The sequence below is a fragment of the Macaca fascicularis genome, chromosome 16 (genome assembly GCF_037993035.2).
Source record: "Macaca fascicularis isolate 582-1 chromosome 16, T2T-MFA8v1.1".
Lineage (NCBI taxonomy): Eukaryota > Metazoa > Chordata > Mammalia > Primates > Cercopithecidae > Macaca > Macaca fascicularis.
This window is the reverse complement of record NC_088390.1, coordinates 11,850,977-11,877,297: the sequence shown is the minus strand read 5'-3', so window position 1 is coordinate 11,877,297 and position 26,321 is coordinate 11,850,977. Positions and strand designations below refer to the sequence as shown.

General features: G+C 41.4%; 1 protein-coding gene across 2 annotated transcripts in view; it reads right to left on the bottom strand.

Moving 5' to 3' along the window:
- Window positions 1-26,321, bottom strand: part of DNAH9 (dynein axonemal heavy chain 9) — a 374,175-nt gene that overhangs the window by 170,317 nt on the left and 177,537 nt on the right. For both annotated transcript variants that reach the window (XM_005582917.5, XM_065532787.2), the window contains 3 exons: window positions 13,261-13,426; window positions 10,356-10,458; window positions 9,564-9,803 (listed from right to left, as the gene is read on the bottom strand). In XM_005582917.5, the coding sequence (XP_005582974.3) occupies window positions 9,564-9,803; window positions 10,356-10,458; window positions 13,261-13,426 (509 nt within the window). The remainder of the gene's footprint in view (window positions 1-9,563; window positions 9,804-10,355; window positions 10,459-13,260; window positions 13,427-26,321) is intronic.

Below are 26,321 nucleotides of genomic sequence, written 5' to 3'. Positions count from 1 at the left end.
ACCCAATGTTAGAGCCCCTCAGTAACCTCAACAAATTCTCTAAGTTCAAGCTCATCTATGTCTGTGCCTGTTCTCATTGCTTACTTTCTTGTCTTAGAGGGAAAGGGATCATTTAATGGGTCTTTACTTAAATTCAGAGAATAATGTGCAGATCCATTAGCATAGAATATAGGTCTGGTGACAATGTTACTACGATCTGCTTCCTCATGATCGCTCTTTTTTTTTTTTTTTTTTGAGATGGAGTTTCACTCTTGTTGCCCAGGCTGGAGTACAATGGCTCAATCTCGGCTCACCGCAACCTCCGCTTCCCGGGTTCAAGCAATTCTCCTGCCTCAGCCTCCTGAGTAGCTGGGATTGCAGGCATGTGCCAACATGCCCAACTAATTTTGTGTTTTTAGAAGAGACGGGGTGTCTCCGTGTTGGTCAGTCTGGTCTCGAACTTCCGACCTCAGGTGATCCACCTGCCTCGGCCCCCCAAAGTGCTGGGATCACAGGCATGAGCCACTGTGTTCGGCCCCTCATGACCACTCTTATCACTACTTCCCAAAAAACCTAGATTCCAGTTTCAGAAAATTCCCATTATGTTCTGATCCTGTACCCTTTTCTGTGCCTTCATGCCTTTTGTTTTGCTTGCCATGCTCATATTTCAAGATCTAGCTCAATTGAAGCCTTTGTTGAAGTCGCCCAAGACACCTCTCCTGCCCGGTGACGTTCCCTCCCGCCCAGTGACGTTCCCTCCCGCCCGGTGACATTCCCTCCCGCCCGGTGACGTTCCCTCCCATGTGCCTCACAGAGCCTTTATGTATACATCTCGATTACAGAAGAATTATTAGTTTCTCAAATTATTTTCAATATTATTTTTGTGACAGAGTCTCATTTTTGTCACTCAGACTGGAGTGCAGTGGCGCGATCTCGGCTCGCAGCAGCCTCCACCTCCTGGGTTCAAGCAGTTCTCGTGCCTCAGCCTCCTGAACAGCTGGGATTACAGGCGTGCACCACCACACCCAACTAATTTTTGTATTTTTAATAGAGACAAGGTTTCACCATATTGGCCAGGCTGGTCTTGAACTCCTGGCCTCAAGTGGTCCGCCCGCCTTGGCCTCCCAAAGTGCTGGATTACAGGCATGAGCCACCTCACCCGTTGTCAAATTATTACTTTGTCTTTGTACAGGTTTGCTTCTTCCAGGTGATGGCAAATGTCTCAAAGGTAGGGAATTTGACAGACTTTATTTAGGTTGTGGTTTATTTTTATAATTGTATTATTAGTATTTAGTAAGTGATAAGTCTGAAGCTAATTTCTCAACGGAAACAATAAAAGAAGCCTTCAAATTGCTGAAAGAAAATAGCTACCAACCTAGAAATCCAAGTCACCCCTAAAATTTTTTAAAAATAAGAAATACATTTTTGGTCAAATTAAAATTGCGAGATATTTCTCTAACAGATATGAACTAAAGTAAATACGAAAAAGAAGTTCTTCAAGTGAAATAAAAATGATCCTAGGTGAAAGAACAGAAATTTACAGGAATAAAGAGCAATGGAAAAGGTAACGTATGAGTAATTCTAGAGGAATGTTGAATTACTAAAACACAGATATCAGTGGGTTTTCAAAATACAGAGGATTAAAACAAATGACAGCACAAAAGTCAATGGGAGGTAAATTGTCCCAAGATCCTTGCATTGTATGGCAATTAATAAATATGCTAATTTATAAAAGACAAAAAGATAAAATGATGCCTTTGATAACCATTAGATGAATAGCAAAAGGATATATACTATGCTAAAAGAGGGAGAACAATTATAAAAACATAATTAGTTTGATAGAATACAAGAAGTTAGAAGAAAGGAAATAGAATAGGTAGAATATATTAAAAACAAAGAGTGTAAGTAGATTTAATCATAAATATATTATTATATAAAACAACATAGACGAACTAAACATTGTAATTAAAAGGCTATGTTGTCAGGCTGGAGTTTAAAGAGCCCAACAGTATGCTGCTTATGGGAGATACACCTTAAATATAAGAATATGGAAAAGCTGAGTGCAAGAAAGTGAAAATGTCATAAAAATATTGACTAAAGAATATGGAACAGTCATATGTCATACAAAATTGACTTTAAAGCAAACATCGTTTTTAGAGATAAAGAAGTGCACTTAATAAATAAGAAAAAGATCAGTCTGCTAGGAAGATATACTAATTCTAAATTTGTATGCACCTAATAAATAGCATAGTTTCAAAATGTATAAAGTGAATATGACAAATAAAAGGAAAAATAAACATACCCACAATCACAGTGAAATATCTTAACATCTCTCTCAGGGACTCAAAGAACAAGCAGACAAAAAAATCTAGAAATTATAGGATTTTTTTAAACAACATGATTTACAAGGTTGCTTTAACTGGAATATTGATAAAACCGTGCCCAATATCTGCAGAATGCATTTTTAAAAACCTGCACATCGATTATATCTTGGGACATAGAGTAGTCTCAACAAATTTCAAAGGAATAAAACCATATAGAGTGTTTTCTGACAACAGTAGGCATCAATAAGAGAAAGATAACTAGAAAATCTCTACATGTTTGAAAAAAAGCAATACACTTCTAAATATTCCATGAGTCAAAGAAGAAATCATAGTGGAGATTAAATATTATCAACTGAATGATTATAAAATACAGCATATAAAAGCTTGCATGATGTAGCTAATGGTAGGATTAGAGATAAATTTATATAGCCTTAAAATGAGTATTTTAGATGAGACAAAAGATGACAATTAATGATATAAGTAGCCATGCCAAGAAGTTAGAATAAACTAACACCAAACCCAGGGTAAGCAGGAATAAAAATTATAAAGCAAAGAGTGAGTATTAATAATATACAAAATGGATATCAAATTAAGACAGTAAGAAAGTCAAATGCATAATGCAGGTATACCCTTCAGGTTTTTTGACTAGCACAATTGCTAACTCCCTAGCAAGGATGATGAAGAGAAAAAAAGAGAAAAGACACACATAATACCCAACATAAGGAAGAGGACATAATGTCAGATGCAGCAGATATTTTGAAGATAATCTGAAAATATTGCAAATAATTTTATGCCAGTAAATTAGCAACTATTGATAACATGGATATCTTAACATGACTGACGCATGAAGAAACAGAAAATCTGAATAGTCTTATATGTATTAAAGAATTTGAATTTATAATTTAAAACCTCTACCAAACAAACCTCCAGGTGGTTTCACCAGTAAATTCTTCCAACATTTAAGGAAGGTGCAACACAATGTTTTACTAAATCTTTTAGAGAACAGAAAAAGAGAGAACATTTCTCAAAGTATTTTATGAGGACTTTATAACCTTAGAATATTAGAGAAAGATTACAAGACAATCTTATGAATATAGATGCAAAAATTATATTAAAAATTATCAAATGACATCTAGGAAAATATTAAAACAAAGACATGAAACAACCAAGATGAGTTGATTCCAGGAATGGTTGATTTAATGTTTGAAAATAATCAATGTAATTTACCATATTACCAGACTAAAAGAGAAAAAATTTATATAATTAAACAGATGCAGAAAAATCATTTGTTAAGTTTCAACACATATTCATAATTAAAACTCTTAGTAAACTATAGACAGAAAAATATTTCCTTAAAAGGTACCCAGGTAAAAGGTACCCAGAAAAACCAGTAGAGAACATCATATTTAATGGCAAACTATTAAAAGTGTTTCCCTGTAAAATTAGGAATGTGACAAAATGCTACTCTCACTGCTTCTCAACATTGTACTTGAGTTGTAGCCAGCACAATAAGACAAGAAAAAGAAATTAAACAATTTAAGGATTGAAAAGAAAGAAACATAACTGTTACTCTTTAAGGCAAAAAGTAACAATTATTATTATTATTTTTTCTTTTTTTTATTATTATACTGTAAGTTCTAGGGTACATGTGCATAACGTGCAGGTTTTTAATATGTATACTTGTGCCATGTTGGCGTGCTGCACCCATCAACTCGTCAGCACCCATCAACTTGCCATTTACATCAGGTATAACTCCCAGTGCAATCCCTCCCCCTTCTCCCCTCCCCATAATATGCCCCGGTGTGTGATGTTCCCCTTCCCAAGTCCAAGTGATCTCATTGTTCAGTTCCCACGTATGAGTGAGAACATGCGGTGTTTGGTTTTCTGTTCTTGCGATAGTTTGCTGAGAATGATGGTTTCCAGCTGCATCCGTGTCCCTACAAAGGACACGAACTCATCCTTTTTAATGGCTGCATAGTATTCCACGGTGTATATATGCCACATTTTCTTAATCCAGTCTGTCACTGATGGACATTTGGGTTGATTCCAAGTCTTTGCTATTGTGAATAGTGCCGCAATCAACATATGTGTGCACATGTCTTTATAGCAGCATGATTTATAATCCTTTGGGTATATCCCCAGTAATGGGATGGCTGGATCATATGGTACTTCTAGTTCTAGATCCTTGAGGAATCGCCATACTGTTTTCCATAATGGTTGAACTAGTTTACAATCCCACCAACAGTGTAAAAGTGTTCCTATTTCTCCACATCCTCACCAGCACCTGTTGTTTCCTGACTTTTTAATGATTGCCATTCTAACTGGTGTGAGATGGTATCTCATTGTGGTTTTGATTTGCATTTCTCTGATGGCCAGTGATGACGAGCATTTTTTCATGTGTCTGTTGGCTGTATGAATGTCTTCTTTTGAGAAATGTCTGTTCATATCCTTTGCCCACTTTTTGATGGGGTTGTTTGTTTTTTTCTTGTAAATTTGTTTGAGTTAAAAGTAACAATTATTAATAGAGGTACACATATAATACTGAACAAAGATGCAAAGTGATATTGACTATATATTCTATTTATATAAAGTTCAAAAATAGGCCAAAATAATTTATGATGTTAGACATTTAGACAATATTTAGGGCTGGCAAGAGGAGGAAAGCAGGAAAGCATGAATGAACGGTGCAAAGGAGAACATCAGGGATGTACTGAGAATGTTTTCTTTCTTGATCTGAGTTGTGATTACATAGGTGGCATCCCTTTGTGATAATTAACCAAGGTGTATGCTTGTGGCTTTTGTGCTTTTCTACTTGTATGTTACACTTTGATAAAGTTTATTAAAAGTGAAAAGAAATTCCATTAGGTGTCCTTGGCTCCACCCAGATGTTTATCTCAGCTTCTATCTCCTCAGCTCTGCTAGGTACCCGCAATATACGAGATGCAGAGGACAAGAGAAAGCACCAACCAGGAGTCTGACCTCTAGAATTTTGTGTTTTACAGTGAGGCAAGCCATCAGTTGAAGTTTATAAATCTTGTTATAGCCAAATAGTCAGGGTGGTTGACAATGAAGGCTGAGTAAATGTGAGCATGTCATATGCCAACTCTGCACCATCTTAGATAGTTATGTGTTGCACTGAGATGGGAATGGTTAGTGATTTCTGCTACTCAGAGCATGTGTTGGTTCATTTTCATGCTGCTGATAAAGACATACCTGAGACTGGGAGGAAAAGGGGTTTAATTGGACTTACAGTTCTACATGACTGGGGAGGCCTCAGAATCATGGCAGGAGGCAAAAGGCACTTCTTACATGGCGGTGGCAAGAGAAAATGAGAAAGATGCAAAAGCGGAAACCCTTGATAAAACCATCAGATCTTGTGAGACTTATTCATTACCACAAGAACAGTATGGGAAAAACTGCCCCCATGATTCCAATTATCTCCCACCAGCCCCTCCTGCAACATGTGGGAATTATGGGAGTACAATTCAAGATGAGATTTGGGTGGGGACACAGAGTCAAACCATATGAGAACACTATCAAATTCTGTTCTGATCTGAACAGAACAAGGGGAGTACAGAGAAGGTCTGAATTACTGAGCCTGGTATCAAGTTGGATAAAGGAAAACAACACCGTACTTTGGGCAGTGCCTGTCTCCTAGTAGACATTAAACCATCCTCTATACTCTTCAATCAGGCCTTTGGTCAGACTCAGAGAGGAAGGGAGTGTTAAATCAAGTTTAGCTTAAAGCTGCCTCCTGATGTATTTTAAGTTTGGCCTAAAAGTTGCTCTGTATATCGTGACCTGTAATTGAAATGGAGATGTAAATTGACTGTAACCTACTCTTGTGCCGATCACCAAGTTTCGCCCAATCCCAGGTGGCCAGCTGTTAAAACTGGTGTTCAAATAAGGCAAACACCAAGCTGTAGACATTAAACCACCCCATCTCAGTGCAACACATAACTATCTAAGATGCTGCAGAGTTGGTGTGTGACGTGCTTAATCAGGCCTTTGGTTAGACACTCAGGGAGGAAGGGAGTGTTAAATCAAGTTTAACTGAAAGCTGCCTCCTGATGTACTTTAAGTTTGGCCTAAAAGTTGCTCTGTACGTTGTCAACTATAAATTAAAAGGAGGTGTAAATTGACTGTAACCTACTCTTGTGCCAATCACTGAGTTTCGCCCAGTCGCAGGTGGCCAGCTGTTAAAACTCTGTTTAAATAAGGCAAACACCAAGCTGTAACCAATCCAGCCATTTCTGTGCCTCACTTCAGTTTTCTTTACATCACTTTTGCTTTTCTGTCCAGAAATCTTCTTCCACTATGTGGCTATGCTGGAGTCTCTCTAAGCCTACTCTGGCCCGGTAGGCTGCCCGATTCGGATTTGTGAATTGTTCTTTGATCAGTTAGACTCTGCCAAATCTAATTTGGCTAAGGCTTTTCTTTTCACAGCCGGTAGGAGGAGACTGTGGTCAAGCTATGAGCCTGAAACTCTCATTAGAGTAGGAGAGTGAGGGGACCATGTAGCCGAAGGGAGGCAGCACTTCAGGGGTATCGCATTCTCCATACTTGGAGCAGCTGACAGCTGGCAGGCTGCAAAGAGGCCTGGCTGGGATGCAGACCTCAGGGGGTTTCCACCAGGCTAACTGAATCAGGCAGAGAAACAGGCCAGGGGAACAATCTCCACTCCCATCTCTCTGCTCTCTGGTTCCTCCTTTTTTTTTTTTTTGAGACGGAGTCTCGCTCTGTCGCCCAGGCTGGAGTGCAGTGGCCGGATCTCAGCTCACTGCAAGCTCTGCCTCCTGGGTTCACGCCATTCTCCTGCCTCAGCCTCCGGAGTAGCTGGGACTACAGGCGCCCGCCACCTCGCTCGGCTAGTTTTTTTTTGTATTTTTTAGTAGAGACGGGGTTTCACCGTGTTAGCCAGGATGGTCTCGATCTCCTGACCTCGTGATCCGCCCGTCTCAGCCTCCCAAAGTGCTGGGATTACAGGCTTGAGCCACCGCGCCCGGCCGGTTCCTCGTTGATATTGCATCAGTGACCACTACCACAAGGTGCACTCTTGCCTCCGGAAGCCTTTTGTCACCCTGAATTACCTCCACAGCAGGGCTGAACATTCTAGCTGTTCTATCAATGCTGCTGCTTACCATTATGCAATCACGCAGTCACGCTCAAGAGACTGATTTGTCTGTGGCTCGGTTTTGTCATCTCTGAATTGAAAATAATCAGTATTTTATCTTCTAGGGTTGTTGTGAGGATTAAGTGCATTCATAGATGTAAAAGGCTTAGCACTGCTCAGTAAATGTTAGCTATTATTACAGACTAAAGTCTAACTCTTAAGTCTTAAGTAGGGCCCACTCTAGTCTCAAGTCACCTTTCCAACCTCATCTCTCCTTTCCATAAAACTCAACGTTCCCACTGGGCTAGACTCTACGATATTCCACGAGACCTTTTTTTTTTTTTTTTTAACCTCCCTGACCATTTGTGCTGTCATTGACTAGCCAGTAACTTCTCTGAGCCTCTGTTAAATTGGGATAACAATCTCTGTCCCAAAGGGTTGTCGTGAGTATTAAATTTCAGGGGGTACAGGTGACAAGACCGCTGTTCCAGGCAGAAGCTAAGGTTCTGGGTTGCTTCTGGTAAATGGAGCATAACTGATGCTTTCCCCTTCAGTTCTGTCACTTATGAGCAGTGTAGATTTGATCAAACGACGTTAACTTCTTTTTTTTTTGAAAAATCCACCTAGTAACACCCCCACTTCATAGAGCTGCAGTAATATTTGAGAGAGAGATTGTGTGGTGAAAAAGTCTTTCTCAATGAATGCTCAAAAAATGGGAGCCAGTTGTGGGTAAGCAGAAACTTTGCTGCTATCCAGTCCTGAGGGCTGCAGAGATGCAGGCTTTATACGCTCAGAGCTGAGTCTCTCTTGCTGCCTTAACCATCACATGCTTATTTTCCTCATTGGAAATTCAGATGAGGACAGAAAGGTGTGGTGGAAAGCCGTCCAGGCCAGGAACCTAAAGGCCTAGATTCCAGTTCCTTTACTGGCTTCCCTGTGCTCCTGGGCAAATATATATGATCTATGTGGGTCTCTGTTTGTTTTTAATTTTTAAAATGAGTTAATGTTTGGGAGCTACATCTAATTCAGGAGTGGTATCCTGAACTAGCCTAGATGTGTTCTCAGAGACTTATTCTGAGGGGCTCATTGATTCCACCTTCAGGTGAAGCCTTCCTGGTCCATAGCTCTTGAGTCTCTGAACCGGGGTTTAGTAGGTTTCCGCTCCTTACATTCAGGAGCTCTGGCTGGAACAACCTGGCCCTATATCGTCAGGGTCCGGAGTTTTGCTGGTTTGGCTCAAAGTCCTACCTGCACAATTGCTCTGGGAAATTAATTCCAATTACATGTGCTTTCATTGGAAGGTGGTGTCACTCCCTGATTAATTCACTTTGACACTCCTTTATGGGTGTGGCCTCTGCTTGGTGTAAAAGGCATCCTTCCCTCAATAATCACCCAGTGTTATCTTGGGGGAAGGTCTCTCTGTAAATGAGTTTCTGTAGATTCTTATCCAGAATGGGAGAGTTGTGGACTTGGCTACATGAGGATGCTATATCTGACCAGATGGAAGAAAGGGTCTGGGTTTGCTAGATGGCGCTCTGGAGACTTGGACGGTGATGAGTTAAGCAATTGGAAGCAATGGGCAGAGATATGCCATCACTATTCAGATAAGCAGCTGGAAAGATCTGAAACAGCTTTGGCCTAGAAATGAACCTGGGAATTTTAGGACTGAGGCCCTCGCAGGGGCTGGCAGATGGCATCTTAGGAGTATGACAATGTGGCTTTTTGAGGAAGCAGAGCTATCTTGCACGGTTTGGGGAACATTCTTTTTCATCCCGAGATCAATAGATGTACCAATGAGAGATCCAAAATAGTTCTCTTTCTTTCAGGCCATTTTTCTTCCCAGGCATACTGGACTCATTATATAACACTATCTCTAAGATGTTGAGCCTTCTGCAGCCCCTAAGGAACCAACTCAGAGATGCATGCTGCTTACTGAGAAATAATTTAATTGGCAAAGGAAACTCTATTTTATTGAGGGCCTTCCTTGTGGAGCCCATGGCACTGTGTGTGTCTCCTTATGTTCATGATTACGTATGAACAGTGGCTTTGCCTGTGCCTAAGAGTTGGGCATTAGCTACTTACTATTATTAAGAATAGGAGCTTATTAAGAATAAGCCCCTAGGGTGTCTCGGAGTCGATGAACTCACCTGGAAAATGTTGGCAAAATCTCTGAGGTTGAAGATGTAGTGGAATTTGACTGCTGTGGGTAAGAATGTGGTAGCAACTTTCTGGTGGAAGGCGAGGGCCAGACTGATCAGTGGGGGGATGGATTTCTGCAGGGATGCCGGGAAGTTTCCAAGCTTCAGATGTTGAGTGAGGATGATGCTATAGATGGAGGACAGGGCATCTGCCCCCGGGAAGGAGAGGACAAACAGGCTGAAGTGACGCTGCACAGAAAACAAAGGCATGAGCTCAACATCCTTTACCACAGAGTAGAAATCACCTCTTCTGAATTTGGAGATAATAACGGATCATTCTTCTATAGCCTTTAAATCTGTATTTTGGTCCCATCGCTTACACTATGCCCACATTTAGGTTGAACTTAAAATGACTAGGGGAATAACAGGCAAAGCACCTTCAGTCAAAGATGGCAGCCTGGGACAGTAGGAAGAGAACTAAACTTGGACTCAGAGAAGCTGAGTCCAAATCTGAATTTGATACTGAGAATCCATATGACCCTGGGAAAGTCATTCGTCTCTCTGAAGTTCCCTCATCTGAAGAAAGAGGGATCAAATCAGATGAAATCTGTGATCCCTTCCAATCTTGAGACTCTAAGTCTAGGAGTTTCTCTTTTCCCCTAGAGATGAAATTTGGCATTCTATCTGATTTACCGTTCGGAGAGGCTGCGTGGGGAAAAAAGCCAATTATTACTTATAATCAAGGGGCATCTGCTCTAGTAAGGTATGATTAGAACCCGGGTCCCGTGGCTCCTCCTGTACCTGAAGCCGGGGGTTGATGGTGAAGCTGCCTGCCGTGGGGTTCATACAGGAAACATACTGTACATTTGTGATCTCCTTTAGGGACAGCTTGCTCCGATCATACCTGGAACAGTCAGAAGCTCTAGGTAAAATGTGTCTGAGGACCGAGGCAGGTGAGTCCTTTGTCAAGGTGAGGTAGGATGTGCCCTACTGTTCATGTGCTTGGGTGATAAAAAGTCTAGATCCACTGGCAGGGATTGAGAAGAGATATGAGCCTAGGACAGATTCCCAAGGGACCTCAGTATCTAAAGAAATAGCATAGAAAGACGAGCCCACAGGATGGACAAAAAGGCAGGAGAAAAATCAGGGGGTATATGCCATACCAAAAGGCAAAGGAAGCCAGTATTCCCAAAAGAAGAGAGTGGTCAACCACATCAAGGGCTGCAGAGAGAACAAGAAAGGTAGTGACTCCAGCAGGGGTGTCTAAGGGAGAGAATCCTTCATGGGTTTTTAGTTTCTGTTTCTGGTTGAGCTAGTAATGTCCCTTCCTCATCCCTCTTTTCCACTTATCACTGGAGACAGAAACTAAAAACCATGGCTTCAGGCTGCTGAAAGCCAAAAACAAAACCAAACAGAACAACAACAACGACAAAATAAGGTGGCTGGACAAGCTTGCAAAGGATTTCTTGGATTTTACAATAATGATGCAGATAGTAGGTTAGCAAGAACAGTGGAGGGAACAGAAATCAAACAACAGTAGATTGAGGAGTGAGTGGGAGATAAGGGAGTGGGGACAGAACAGTAATTAGAAAGTAATTTTTTAACTCAGTTGAAGAAATGTATGCAAGTTTGTTTGTTTGTTTATTTATTTATTTATTTATTTATTTATTTATTTGAGACAGAGTCTCACTCTGTCGCCCAGGCTAGAGTGCAATGGCATGATCTCGGCTCACTGCAACCTCTGTCTCCAGGTTCAAGCGATTCTCCTGCCTCGGCCTCAGAAGTAGCTGGGATTACAGGTATGTGTCACCACACCTGGATAATTTTTATATTTTTAGTAGAGATGGGGTTTTACCATGTTGACCGGGCTGATCTCGGACTCCTGGGCTCAAGTGATCCACCCACCTCGGCCTCCCAAAGTGGTGGGATTACAGGCATGAGCTACCGTACCCAGCCCGTTTATGCAAATTTAAATGATGTGAAGCATCTAATGAGGAGATGGGGACCAACTGATGAAGTGAGCACTTCAGGAGTGGGAGACAGTAGAATGAAGAGGCTGGTGGATGGTTCGGCCTTAGGTAAGATGTAACAGGAGTGTGGAGGAGGGATGCATGGGGACACGGGTGAGTTGTATGGATGTGGAAGCAAGAAATGGAGGTGGCATCTGTGTTCTCTGAGAAGGCAAGGCCATCAGCGGAGGGTGGTGGGAAGATCAAAGACAGGGAAGATGGAATGAAATAGACATTTCTGAGAGTAGACATACTAAAACCATATGGTAGAATTTCCAGGAAGCTTCTACTTTCCATTTAAGGTTTGTGACCATGAATCTAAAGTAAAACTAGTTAGCTTGACTCTTAATTATTGCCCATGAAATTAAGCTGCTCAAATGTCAGTGTGGAGATTGTGAACGGCTGCATATGTCAGGCATCCAGTAAAGATTTTGGGAAGGAAGGGAAGGCAACTCAAGTTGCCGTCTTAACTACCGTTTTTCTCTCTGAATTCTCTCTTCTCACTCTTTCTCAGCAGTAGATTCAGTGTGTGGTAGAAAGGTGAGTCAAAGTTGTCTCAAATCAGTGACTTTTTTTTTTTTTTTCTAGTAAGTTCAGACCTTTTGCCATTAAAAATTATGCTGTTGCAAGAGATACTATCCAGGCCTCTGAGCTGCTCTGAAGGCACTGAGGCTGGAAGGTCTGCAGACACCGTACATGGTACCGGGTGTTAGGTGTTGTGTTTCGTTTGTTTGTTTGTGAGATGGAGTCTTGCCCTGTCACCCAGGCTGGAGTGCAGTGATCCAAACTTGGCTCATTGCAACCTCTGCCTCCTGGGTTCACGCCATTCTTCTGCCTCAGCCTCCCAAGTAGCTGGGACTACAGGTGCGCACCAACATGCCTGGCTAATTTTTGTATTTTTTTTTAGTAGAGATGGGGTTTCACCACATAGGCCAAGCTGGTCTCGAACTCCTGACCTTGTGATCCACCTGCCTCGGCCTCCCAAAGTGATGGGATTATAGGCACGAGCCATTGTGCCCAGCCTTTTTTTTTTTTTTTTTTGAGAAGAGTCTCGCTTTGTCACCCAAGCTGGAGTGCAGTGGCACGATCTTGGCTCATTGCAAACTCCGCCTCCCAGGTTCATGCAAGTTTCCTGCCTCAGCCTCCTGAGCAGCTGGGACCATAGGCTCCTGCCACCACGCCCGGCTAATTTTTGTATTTTTAGTAGAGACAGGGCTTCACTATATTGGCCAGGCTGATCTCGAACTCCTGACCTTGTGATCTGCCTGCCTCGGCCTCCCAAAGTGCTGGGATTACAGGCATGAGCCACCGCACCTGGCCTGTGTTAGGAGTTATCACTGAAGCACATGCCCAGTGCTGTGGGGCCATGGTGCAAGGGAAGTGGTTAATTCTGCTTCCGGCACTTGAAGAAGGCAACTTCAGACATGAGTCTTGAAGCAAAAAGTAGGCTTTTTTTCCTTAGATGAGAGCTCAGTGTCTTCTCTGGTTAAACTTTTCATGTGAATATTAGTGCCCCTGTTTGAAGGAACCACTCTGGGAAATAGAGAACTGCATGAGAAATGTGGTTTACCACAAAGATTCCCATCTGGCACCAGAGCTATGCTGAGGTTTGCCATTCAGGCAGAATAGAGACTGGCCTTCAGCCCTGCCTTAGGCTCTGCCCCCTTGGGCCAGTCCCTTTACATGGGCACTCTTACCAGTGGCCATAGTCCAGATGCTGCCGGATGATGGTGTGGGGCTGCACTGTCCCGTAGGCATCCACCTCAGGCATGTTCATGTCATCAATGAAATAGATGAGCTTCTTGTTGCCTGGAGGGCTGTAGTTTCTACCAGCCTTCTTTTCCAGAGGCTTCTCCAGGACAGCTGGGGAGACAGCGAGTCAGTGAGGGAAGGTGGCTCAAATCTCAGATGCCAGTAATGAGACAGCAAAGATGTCAAGGACAAGCAATTGTGCTGCCTGCATGTGTGCAAAAAACAGCAACGCAAAAGACAACAACAATAACAACCACTGCTGCTCCCAACGGGCATTCTACAGGACTGGAAAGTGAAAACTGAAATTACTAGGCAGTAATGGGGACTGAATACCTCACCACGTGGGCTGTGCTAAGTTTTTACCCATCTTAATTATCTCATTTAATCCTTATAACTGTGAGATTAGTATTATCCCGTTTTACAGATGAGGAAACTGAGGCTCAAAAGAACTCAGCGACTTTACTAAGGCTGGATACAAATCACAGTGGTTAAACCTCAGACCATGCTTCTTCTGTCATACTTGTGGTCCCCAGTTTTCTTGGTTTATATACTAAAAATGGAAAATATCTTTACAGTCCCAAGGCCAGGTACTCTACTCCAAAGAAGCTTATGAATAGTTGAATTCCTAGGTACAGTTGCCCTCTCTACTGAAGGCAGCAAAAATGCATAAAGGCTGCAGTTCCCCTTTCAGGGCTGGGTAGATGCCCTTTCCTCTCCGAGGCTATAAGAAAGGCGTCAATGTATGTTTTGCCAACTGTGTTCCCAGAGAGTTCATCTCATGGGATTTTCCTTGGCAGGATGTAGTAAAAACAGCCTCAGAGAATTTTCCAGATGCTTCCAATGTCAACGGTGCCCTCCCCTGCTCTCAGGTTTCCTGGCTCTCTGTCTGAGCACCTTGGTGCCTTGACTCTCCTCTGGAGTGGTTTCTTCAATTATCAAGCCAAAGAAAGGAATCTAATAGCAGTTTTCCAGCATGACAGGACTTGCTTAGAACAAACTTAAGTAATAGGGTGGAGATATATGTACTTTTTCCAGTAAAGCAATGAAATATTTATGAATTGCAAGAACCAACACTTCCTGTTACAGCTGGAAGCGCTAAGAATCATCTGATTTCTTCTCTTGAAAAACAAGTTTGTAAACAAGGAGAAAGTGTCAATAGACATATGAAGGTGACAGAGAGAAAGACAAGTTCCTTCAAGAGGCTCGAATATTCTAATTTTCTGGTCCTGAGTTAAATTAAATGTTTCAAATATGAATTAAATTTAAATTTAATTAGCATCCAATTAACATACACTATCAACCAATTAATCACACAACACCTTCTTCCCCCCTAAAGACATAACAACTATATGTGAGATCTGTCAACATGAAATATAATTAATGGGTTGACAAGGACATGCTTTTGAGAACAGTTCTTCTAATAGGAAATTCTCTCCTTAGAAAGAAAGACTTGTTTCTCCTCCTCCCAAGGCAATGATATTCAAATCAACCCCTGGAATTAAGCAGACCCTGTAATTTGGGTTGATTAAGCTCTTTATGCTTTTAAAGGATCGTTGAGGAGAAAACCATGTCAGTTAGCAAGAACCATGTCAGTTAGCAAGAACCATGTCAGTTAGCAAGAACCATGTCAGTTAGCAAGAACCATGTCAGTTAGCAAGAACCATGTCAGTTAGCAAGAACCATGTCAGTTAGCAAGAACCATGTCAGTTAGCAAGAAGTGGCCGTGGAGCGCACGGGATTATCTCGTGGCGGATGGTACCAAGTTCTCCCGAGAAAGAAAGGATCCGCCAGGAAAGACAGGCACATTGCTGACCCCTTCTTGGCCATGCTCTGCTCCATGTCACACCTAGGATGGAATTACAGCGATCTACTCTGTTTCCAGGCAGAACTGGAGGAGCAGAAGAGGGTCTGAGTTTCAGGAAAAGTGTTGATGTTGAAGGAGCTGAATGAACAAGACATGTAAAGAAATGTGACCCTCTTGCCACACTTCTGGGTTCTGACCGTTCTCAGCAAGCCTGGAAACTCAAGCCCACACCTGGAGCCCGGGCCCAGGGTCATTTGTGCGTTCTGACTGATTTCTCCTCGAGACCCGCATGGAACAGCTTGGGGTTCAGTCTTTGGCCACACAGACCGTGTCAGCTGCTGCACCAGGGTGAATGGTTTTATTCGTGCTGTTCTCTGGATACTATTGCACTGCCATCTTATACTTGAAGGGCAATTTAATTTTCTTCTTCTTCTTTTTTTTTGAGCTGGAGTTTCGCTTTTGTTGCCCAGGCTGGAGTGCAGTGGCATGACCTTGGCTTACTGCAATCTCTGCCTCCCGGGTTCAAGCGATTCTCCTGCCTCAGCCTCCCGAGTAGCTGGGATTACAGGCATGGAACACCACCTGGCTAATTTTGTGTTTTTAGTAGACGGGGTTTCTCCATGTTAGTCAGGCTGGTCTCGAACTCCTGACCTCAGGTGATCCACCCACCTCAGCCTCCCAAAGTGCTGGGATTACAGGCGTGAGTCACTGTGCCCGACCTGTAATTTAATTTTCAAAGGGGCTTCCCATTTGTTATCTCTTTTCGCCATCTCCACTGCTGCCCTCCTTGTCCATCTGCTCTCACCTGGTAATTACAAATCTTCCCAAATGGTCTCCCAGCTTTTGCCCTAGACTCCCTACACTATATTCTCAAAACAGCAGACAAGAATACCCTTGTAAAATGCAAATTGGATCGTGCCCATCCCCTGTTTTATGCCCTCCAGTGGCATCCTGTCTCACTTGGAGCAAAAGCCAGTTTGTTGACTTTCACTAAACTTGTATCTGTTTTTCTCTCCTGTTGTCCTCCTCACACTCTGCCCCAGCCGCCCTGTTTCTTTTTTCTTTCCTTCCTTCCTTCCTTCCTTCCTTCCTTCCTTCCTTCCTTCCTTCCTTCCTTCCTTCCTTCCTTCCTTCTCTCTCTCTCTTTCTTTCTTTCCTTTCTCTTTCTTTCTCTATCTCTCTCTCTTTCTTTCTTTCTTTTTGAGACGGAGTCTCACTCTGTTGCCCAGGCTGGAGTGCAGTTTTGGCTCACTGCAACCTCCGTCTCCTGGGTTCAAGTAAGTCTCCTGCCTCAGCCTCCCGAGTAGTTGTTTCTGATTCATGAGTCACTCACTGCCCCAAGGCTTTGCTCTGGTTGTACCCCTTGCCTCGAATCCTCTTCTTCCACATGCCAGCACAGTTTGCTCCCTCACACCCATCAGGAGTTTATTTACCCAGGTGCTATTTTTCCAGTAAGGTCTTCCCTGGTATGCACCCTAAAATTCAAAGCCCCACCTGCTATTCTCTGCCCCAGCTTCATGTCTCTTTACATCACTTGTTACCACCTAATATCCTATATCTTTACTTATTATCTTGTGTATTGCCCCATCCATCCCCTTGAACACTAGAATCTAAACCCCATGAGGACAGGGATTTTACTGTTTGTCTCACTGTCATAACCTCTGGACCTAGGGTATTATCTAGCACATAGTATAGTGCTCGAAAATCACTTATTAAATAAATGAATGAATGAATGTATCTTATTATTATTACAAACCCCATGATATAGGTAAAGAAAGTCTTACTATTCCCCATTTGAAATTAAGGACAAAGAGGCTAAGGCAGATTAAATACCTTGCTGGAATTAGAATCCAGGTTTTTAGATAGTAATTCCAAAGCTTCTCCATGTTACCCAGCAAGAGAGCCCTTGTAAGCCTTCGCTCCCACCCTCCTGGACAATTCTAGTCCCAGTGATTCCTCCAGGCCCTGAACTTTAGAGCAGTTCCTTCATTCACCATGAAGCATTACCAGTGAGTGAGTGCTTGACATGGATTATAGCACTGATCCTCACAGAGCCCTATCATGTATTATCATTGCCTCTTAAAAGTCTTTGAATACATGGTAAGACTGAGGCTTAGAGAAATTTAGTGATTTTATCCAAAGTCAAACAGCTACTAAGTGTCAAAGCCAGGATTTTAACCCAGGTCCACCTGGCAATGAAACCTCACATAACCACTACTGCAATATTTACTTCTTCTTTTGTTGTTGTTGTTGTTTTTTTTTTTTTTTGAGATGGAGTTTCACTCTTGTTGCCTAGTTGGAATGCAATAGCACGATCTTGGCTCAGTGCAACCTCTGCCTCCCAGGTTCAAGCAATTCTCCTGCCTCAGCCCTCCTGAGTAGCTGGGATCACAGGCATGTGCCACCATGCCTGGCTAATTTTGTATTTTTAATAGAGACAGGATTTCTCCATGTTGGTTAGGCTGGTCTTGAACTCCCAACCTCAGGTGATCTGCCTGCCTCGGCCTCCCAAAGTGTTGGGATTACAGGAATGAGCCACTGCACCTGGCCTTCCTTACTTCTTAAACATTATAAAGACATGGCTTCTGCCCTTGAAAATTATCAGTTTAGTCAACTCATTGCCCGCACCATATTTTTGACAGAGATCATTAGTAATTAATCATGTCTTATTTTGCATGGATATGATTTGCATACCTGTTTGAACCCTTTTCCTTTCATATTATTTAATTTTTCATGTATTAAGACTTTTCAGTTATCTTGTAAGGGCTCTGCATTTATTCTTTCAAAAAATAACATACTTTGCATGATTATAAACATAATACATATTCATTTTAGAAAGACTAAAAAGCATAGAAAATTATAATAATGAAGTGAAAGTCACCCATAGTTCTATCAACTAGCTGTAAGTACTCTCTTTCAATATTTTGGTGTATTTTACTCTAGTCTGGTTTTTTTTTTTTTTTTTTTGCTTAGATTTTTTTTCTACACAATCAAAATTATACTGAATATACTGCCTGTATTTTTTAATTTAATGTATTGTAAACCTCTTTATATGGTAATAAACATACTCCTAAAACATGATTTTAATTGCTGCATTGTGTTCCATAATTTGGATGTACCAAAATTTATGGAATTATTTTTCTATTGCCTAAAATATGTGTTGCTTTCAATTTCATTATACTATATTTGAACTTTCCATGATTCCAAGTAGAATGTCTTGCTCACTAGATGACACATCTTTGATGATTTCACTTTGATTTCTGTCATGAAGTAAAACGTATTAGGTGGAAGAGAGCTGTCTGATTGTAATAATTGTAATCACAATGCTCCTTTGAGATTGGACATTTGATTAGATCTTTTAAGGTCCTGTCCAACCTTGAGGTTTATAATAAACAGGTTATAAACAGGTTACAGAGATGCTTTTCTTTTTTTTTTTTTTCTGAGACGGAGTCTTGCTCTGTCGCCCAGGCTGGAGTGCAGTGGCACGATCTTGGCTCACTGCAAGCTCCACCTCCTGGGCCCACGCCATTCTCCTGCCTCAGCCTCCCGAGTAGCTGGGACCACAGGCGCCCGCCACCGCGCCCGGCTAATTTTTTGTATTTTTAGTAGAGACAGGGTTTCACCATGTTAGCCAGGATGGTCTCGATCTCCTGACCTTGTGATCCGCCCACCTCAGCCTCCCAAAGTGCTGGGATTACAGGCGTGAGCCACTGCACCCGGCCCAGAGATCTATTTTATACAAAATTTCAGACATCTGAGCTCCTATATAATTAGTGTAATTAAGCACTCAAATGTTTGTTGAGCTAATAATGCAAATCACAGCTGGATGGCAAGAGAATTCAGAACTGTGATAAGCTTGATCTTTGGCCTTCTCCCTGTACGCTAAAACTATAAGCCCATTGAAGCCTTAACTAAGCTCTTTGTTCCTACTTTTCTAAACTATCCTGCTTCTAAACTATCCTGTCTTGTGGGTCTCTATGAATTCTTTTGTTTTAAAATTATTTATATTTTCAAAAAGAACAAGAAGAGACTTAAGTCTTTAAAGAGACATTAAACAGACCAATTAAAACAAAGACTAAATAGGGATTGCTAAACAATACAGAATGAGAAGAAACTTAACTACACTAGTAATGTAGGATGACATAGTTACTGTAAACACATAAAAATTTATCTCACATTTTCCTTTATGAACTGCTTGCCTGAAAGCTCAGAACTAAATCTGTGTTTAATTACAATAACCATGTCATCTCAGGTTACTGGTACAGAGTCATCTCCTCTTTCCTCTAAAAATTTTGCAGGCACCAAATTCCAGGAGGCATATATCACAGATACTTATAAAACAGGTATCAGGCTACAGAATGGTCTTCAACTGAGGTAGAACTAAATAACTTAAAGTCACTTTTTATTATAGTAACCCTCAACAAAACCCAAGGGTGGACGATTATATTGTGATTTAATGAAGGGAATGAAAGCAGTACAGCTAGGTTTGTGGAGTTCAGAGAAACTGCTGGAATGGAGAATGAGCACATCTCTGTCTCTCGGCTTGAGGTGTCAGTGTTACGAACCTGTGGTTTGTGCATGTGTTACCCAGTAAGAAACATTTTTCAATGACTGACGGAAGGGCCTATTCTGTTGACTATCATAGAAAAAGATATCCATATGCTCTAGATATCAGATGAGCGGAAGCAGAGTTGGCATTCTATTATGAAAAATTAAGATGTATGACTTAAAAGTCTTATCAAAGTAGAAGGTCTTCATAGCTTCATGAAATAAGACTGCTTTGCTGTTAACTCACAGGGTGACTTTGAGGTAAGTCCTTAACACCTCTAAGCTTCATTTGATTAACTTGTAAAACTGGGGACTATCATCAGATCCGTGTTGGACACCATTCCAACCTCCTTCTCTTTAGCCAGTCTTCAGCTGGGGTGTCATGTGGCACAGTTTTGAACATTAAGACATAGGCATAAATGTATAAAGTTCCTGGAGAGCTACCATGTCAGGACATGGGCACTATCTCCCCCTACCACTTTTTTTTTTTTTGGATGCGGATGTGATGGCTGATGCAGCAGCCATTCTGCCACCTTGAAGGAGGAGCCAAGAGAAGAGCGAATATCTTAGCATTGGTATCACTGTTACTAACAGTGATAACCTGATTAACAATTGCCTGCCTGCAGAATTCCTGTCATGTGAAAAACAGAATCTCTATTTATGCCACTAATGTCAGATTTTCCACTACTTGCAGTCAAAAGCCATATCGAAATAGTCTCATAGGCTGGAGAGGATTAAATGAAGTAGGTGAGGAAAGCCCTTTGCACAAAGGTTGACCCACTGTAAACATTAAAGGGTGTGCCACCCACACTGTGAGCCCGCAGTACAGCCCCCACTGGTATCAAGGAGCTCTGAATCCGTGTTTAGAGAAGTACAATGGAGACTCCAGAACTGGATGCAGTGAAAGAGAGGAGAGATGCAGGTATTATCAACCAGCTGCCTCCTCTAAAAAAGAACATCAGATTTTGAGAAAAATAGCATCTGATGGGCTGGCAGGATGATTGAGCTGCAAAAAGTCCCCCTGGAGACCTCTAGGAATTGACTTGCTGGGTGGAGTTACTGTCTATTTGAAAGCTGGAATAGTTCTCCCCAAAACATTATTTCTGTTTTAGCGTAGCTTGTGTTCAACTTATTTTTCAAGAAGAAAAGGTTTGCTTTTGTTGCTTTTTGTTTTTTGGCAGTTGGGGCTTAGAAATTTTTGTTCGATATAGATTCTTAAATTTGAGAAGTAGGTTGTTAATATTATTATAATAACAGCTTCCATTTACAAAGCACTTATCGTATGCTGGGAATCATTTTGAGTGTTTCACATACGTTATCTTACTATTCAAGAATGAAAAGAATGAACCGTTGATTCACTCAACAACATGGATACATCTCAAAATCATGCTGAGTGAAAGAAGCCAGGAAAAAAAGAGAGTGCACATTTCGTGACTCCATTATACAAATTTCTAGAAAATGCAAACTAATTTATAGTGATAGAAAGCAGATCAGTGGTTGAAACAGGGCAGGTGGGCGGGGGTTGGGAGGAAGGGATTACAAAGGAATGTAAGGAAACGTTTGGAGGTGATGGTTATGTTCATTATTTCAATTATGATGATTTCATGATGTATAAATATTTTGAAATGTATTAAATTGTACACCTTAAATATGTACAGTTTATTATGTCAATTATAACTCAATATAGCTTTTTTTTAGAAAAGAAAAAAATGTAAAAAGATTATGCTGCCTTTCAGTAGGAAAAAGGATAAATGAGCTGTGATTTATTCACACAATGGAATTCTATGCAGCAGTGAAAATAAATGAAATAGATCTGCATGTATTAAGACAATGATTACAAAAGTAATCATATGGGTTGCCTGTGTGACCGCCCTAATCTCATGTTGAATTGTAGCTCCCATAATCCCTACGTGTCCTACCTGCTGGGAGGTAATTGAATCATGGGGGCAGGTTTTCCTGTGCTGTTCTCATGATAGTGAATATGTCTCATGAGATTTGATGGCTTTCTAAAGGGCAGTTCCCCTGCACACGCGCTCTTGCCTGCCACCATGTGGGATGTGCCTTTGCTCCTCCTTTGCCTTCCACCATGATTGTGAGGCTTCCCCAGTCATATGGAACTGTGAGTCCATTAAATCTCTTTCCTTTATAAATTACCCAGTCTCAGGTATGTCTTTATAGCAGTGTGAGAATGGACTGATACAGGTAAGTCGCCAAAGACAGGTATAGTATGGCATATTTAAAGTTTAAATATGCAACATTATGTATTTTATGGCTACATATTTGTTTCAAAAGTGTAAACTTGGAATGAGACACGTTGAGTTTAGTACTCTAGTTAATAAGAGGCAGGAAGGAGAAAGGAGCGACAGGGGTGATGTATTAACTGTACTTGTTTTTATTCTATTTTATTTTATTTTGTGGCAGGGATCTCACACTGTCGCCCAGGCTGGAGTGCAGTGGTGCGATCTCGGCTCACTGCAGCCTCAACCTCCCAGGTTTAAGCAATTCTCCTGCCTCTGCTTCCTGAGCAGCTGGGACTACAGGCACGCACCACCATGCCCGGCTAATTTTTTTGTATATTTTTGGTAGAGACAGGGTTTCACCATGTTAGCCAGGCTGGTCTCGAACTCCTGACCTCAGGTGATCCGCCCCCTTCAGCCTCCCGAAGTGCTGGGATTACAGGCAGAAGCCTCTAGCCCCGCCTATTAGCTGCACTCATAATGCTAAGTTCCATTTAGCATAATGCTAACACTTTAGCATCTGTTAAATCTGGATAGTGCTACACTGGCATCTGTTATATTATTTTCTGTACTTTTGTACATGTTTGAAATATTTTATAGTTAAACATAAAAGGTTTAAATAATTCTCTATCCCACCGTCAGCACCCAGTCAGTTTCCCTTGCCAGCAACAAGTGCCGTCTATGTTTCTTTTGTGTCCTTCTGGACATTGTCTAAGTTTTTATATAGGCATAAATTATGTGTGTGTGTATATATTATACATATTTTTGAAAATCATATAAGTGAGTAAATTTTTATATATTTCTTTTTAAACAAGATACAGTTTGGAGCATGCTATATATACTGTTCTATATCTTCCTTTTCTCAGTCAACAACATTTTGGAAATAGTTCCAATTCAGTACTTATAGAATTTTCTCATTCTTTCGAACATTGCTTAATATTCTATCATACAGACAATTAGGCTGTTGCTCCCCTTTTACCATTACAGACACATTATAAACATAAATTTGCACATCTGTTTGCGTGTGCTAACTGTCCTTTCATGCAGACTATGCCACTTCACATCCAACTTTTTCTTAAATACACAGGGTCTCAAGTGCAAATAACGATTAAGACACTGGGCTGCAAAATGAGTAACGGGTTCACAAAGGAGGTGCAACAGTTTCCCTCTTCATTGAATGATACTAGAGCAGGTGTCTTTTGAGTGTACGCATCTCTCTTACATTCAGCTGATTCTCCAAATCCCTGTTTGATACCTGGTTTCTAGCTGTAACTTTTTAAATCATTGGTAACACCCTTTCTCCTGCCATGTTGTTGCTCTTAAAATGTTTTAGGCTGAGAAGCCCAAATAATCAAGATTGTTTGCACTGTGCATAAGGCAAGAGGAAGGAAGTTCCCATAAGGGAATAAAAGGGAATAAAGCATTTTTCAGAGTTAAGGGTCTGAGCTTTATTGCATGAATGTTGTTACATATATGCTGCTACTCTGGGCTTCGGCTGACTCCCCAGTTCCTGGTTGCCTCTGGACAGGAGAGGTTAGAGAACAGTAGCTTTCTCCATCCCTTAGGGTGCGAGGAGGGATGGCTTCAAGGTCTAACGTTACCAACAGGCCATTAGGGAATTAACAAGAAACAGAAAGTGTTGGGTTTTGGTGAATGCTCAGCTACAGTGAGAGCTAGTTTTCATCCTGGTTCTATGTAACAGCATTTTGAGATTTATTTGTAGTCACAGCTACTGGGGAGGCTGAGGCAGGAGAATCGCTTGAACCTAGGAGGCAGAGGATACAATGAACCAAGATTACACCACTGCACTCCAGCCTGGGCGACAGAGCGAGACTGTCTCAAGAAAAAAAAAAAGGAATTCTCTGTGTTCTAACAGGAGGGAAGGAGAAAGCCCTCTAGGTGAGAGATCCAGAGTGAGAATGACAGGTCAGGGCAGTGTGAGAAACTCATCTTCTCTTCCTTGATTCCAAATGTTTACCCTCTATTTAAAGGATATTTAAAAAATATTATAAAACCTCTTTAATAGAATTAAATCACTTTTTCTGTTTAATTTTATTAAATCATTAATTGTAATAATTTTAGAATAAATTATTAAATATATTCTATTTAATAAAATTAAATAGAAAATCATTTACATAGAAAAATCAATTAAATAGAAAATCATTCCTCTGGAATACCTGAAGAGTACTACTAATGATAATAGTAATAATGCTGAATATTTATTGCAGTTTTCAAAGTATTTTCTTAGCAGGGAAGCAGTATAGCCTAGTGGTTAAGAGCACAGGCTCTGAAGTCAGACTCTCTGGAACCCTGGCGCCCCCACTTACTGTGTGTCACAGGGTAGCTTGTTTAACTTCTCTGTGCCTTAGTTTTCTCATGTCTAAAATGAAGGTAATACAAATTCTTATTCACAGAGCTGTACAAGATTAAAGAAGTAAAAAATAAAAAAAGTGTAAAAGTCTAAGTCAGATTCACATTCCAGATAAGTCTTTGATAAATGTCAGTTGTTGTTGCTATTATTATTATTATTATTATTAGTAGTAGTAGTAGTAGTAGTAATGTAGTTGTCACAGTAGTAAGAATTGAGGTAAAGGGGCAGAGCTGGTAATCCGATCAGTTGTTGGACTCGAGGCTTGCAAATAAGGGTAGGTATTTGAACAAGAAAGAGGAATTCTATGAGGCAGACGGCAAAGTGCTAAGATTTAAATTAGCCAGACAGGTGAAGTCTGCTTAAGGTCACGGCCAGGTGCTGATGCGATGTCTTCGGCCTTGATGGAAGGTTACGATGTGATGGTGCTGAGGCCTCATGGAGTAAAGACTAAGCCAGTGGTTTACTGGAGCTGATTATTGAAACCAAGGGAATTGTGCAAGCCGGTTGTTAAACATGACCATTATTAAAAAATAAATTAGGCCGATCGCAGTGGCTCAAGCCTGTAATCCCAAGACTTTGGGAGGCCAAGGCAGGCGAATCACCTGAGCTCAGGAGTTTGAGACCAGCCTGGCCAACATGGTTAAACCCCGTCTCTCCTAAAAATCCAAAAATTAGCCCTGTGTCTTGACAGGCACCTGAAACCCCAGCTACTTGGGAGGCTGAGACAAGAGAATTGCTTGAACCCGGGAGGCAGAGGTTGCAGTGAGCCAGGATCACGCCACAGAACTCCAGCCTGGGTGAGAAAGAGTGAAACTCCATCTCAAAAATAAACAAATAAATAAATAAATATAGACAAATGTATAATTAAGTAAATTATATTGAAAATCATGGTAATAAATATTCAAAACTCATCACATCTTAATTATTTTATGACATTTACTATCATGTGTATACTGGAGGTTATTTTCATCCATTGTATCTGTAAAGTGGAAATGCTTATAATGGTGTACTTCCTGACTCCTTGTTCACTGACATTGCATTGGTAGCTTACAATTGGCCGTGGTGGGAGTATTTACAACATGGAAATTGGCAAACGCTACAATCTAGGACTTGATTTGTTTTGTAGACTTGTGAAAATAATAAGGAAAATGTTAACAATTCCGATTATACTTAAAAGTGTGTCATGCTTGTTGCTGCAACATTGTGAAGAGCACAAAAAGTGGACGAACAATTCTTTCAGTATTTGAATAGAAGATGTTTACATCTTTGACAAACTAGTAAAGTTCTGATGTAAATCTTTGTTGTTTCGTTTTGTCTTACTTGTTAATGTTCATGTCTGAACTACAGTCAGTTGCTGGATTGGGATTAGTTCAGCAGCAGATGTAGTCCAGAGGTGAGTTTGAAATAGGTGAAGAAGTCTCTGGCACTGAAGGGCGGGTGGGGGGAAGCCTGAACCTCTGTCCGCATGCTTGAGGCACCTAGCTGCTCTGAGGGGCAGAGAGCAGAGGCGGTGCTCCCCACCATCAGCATTTTGAGTTGGCTGGACCCGAATCCTACAAGAGCTGGCAAAACTGTGCAGAAAGAATTCCCCCGGGGGCAAAGTAGACTGTTAGCAGGGGCAACACTGCAGGCCGACTCCGGGGTTTACACCAGGCAGGGATGGCAGAAGGACTGGGTAAAATGGTCAAGGCAGAGTAAATGGTGGTGCACACAAAGCCTGCTTTGCAAGTCTGCTGACCTAAGGCCTGGGTGATGTAGCGGATAACGAGAGTGCCAGGTTCACTTTTCACGTTATAAGCTATGGCTCCTAACTTATCCATCTGCAAACAGCTCACATCTAGGTGTGGGGAGGCACTGCAGTGTCACCTGGGAAATTCAGACCAAGTAACAGAGTGGGACAAGGCTGTCGCTGTTTGGGAAGTAACAACAGGGTTTCTCCCCAGCCCTGCCTCTCCCCTCATTTTGTTGAAAGAATGGCTTGGAAGCTTCTCCAAAACAAAGCTGTTTTTAGTCAATGTGTTGTTTCCATGAAAAAGAAGACTGTGT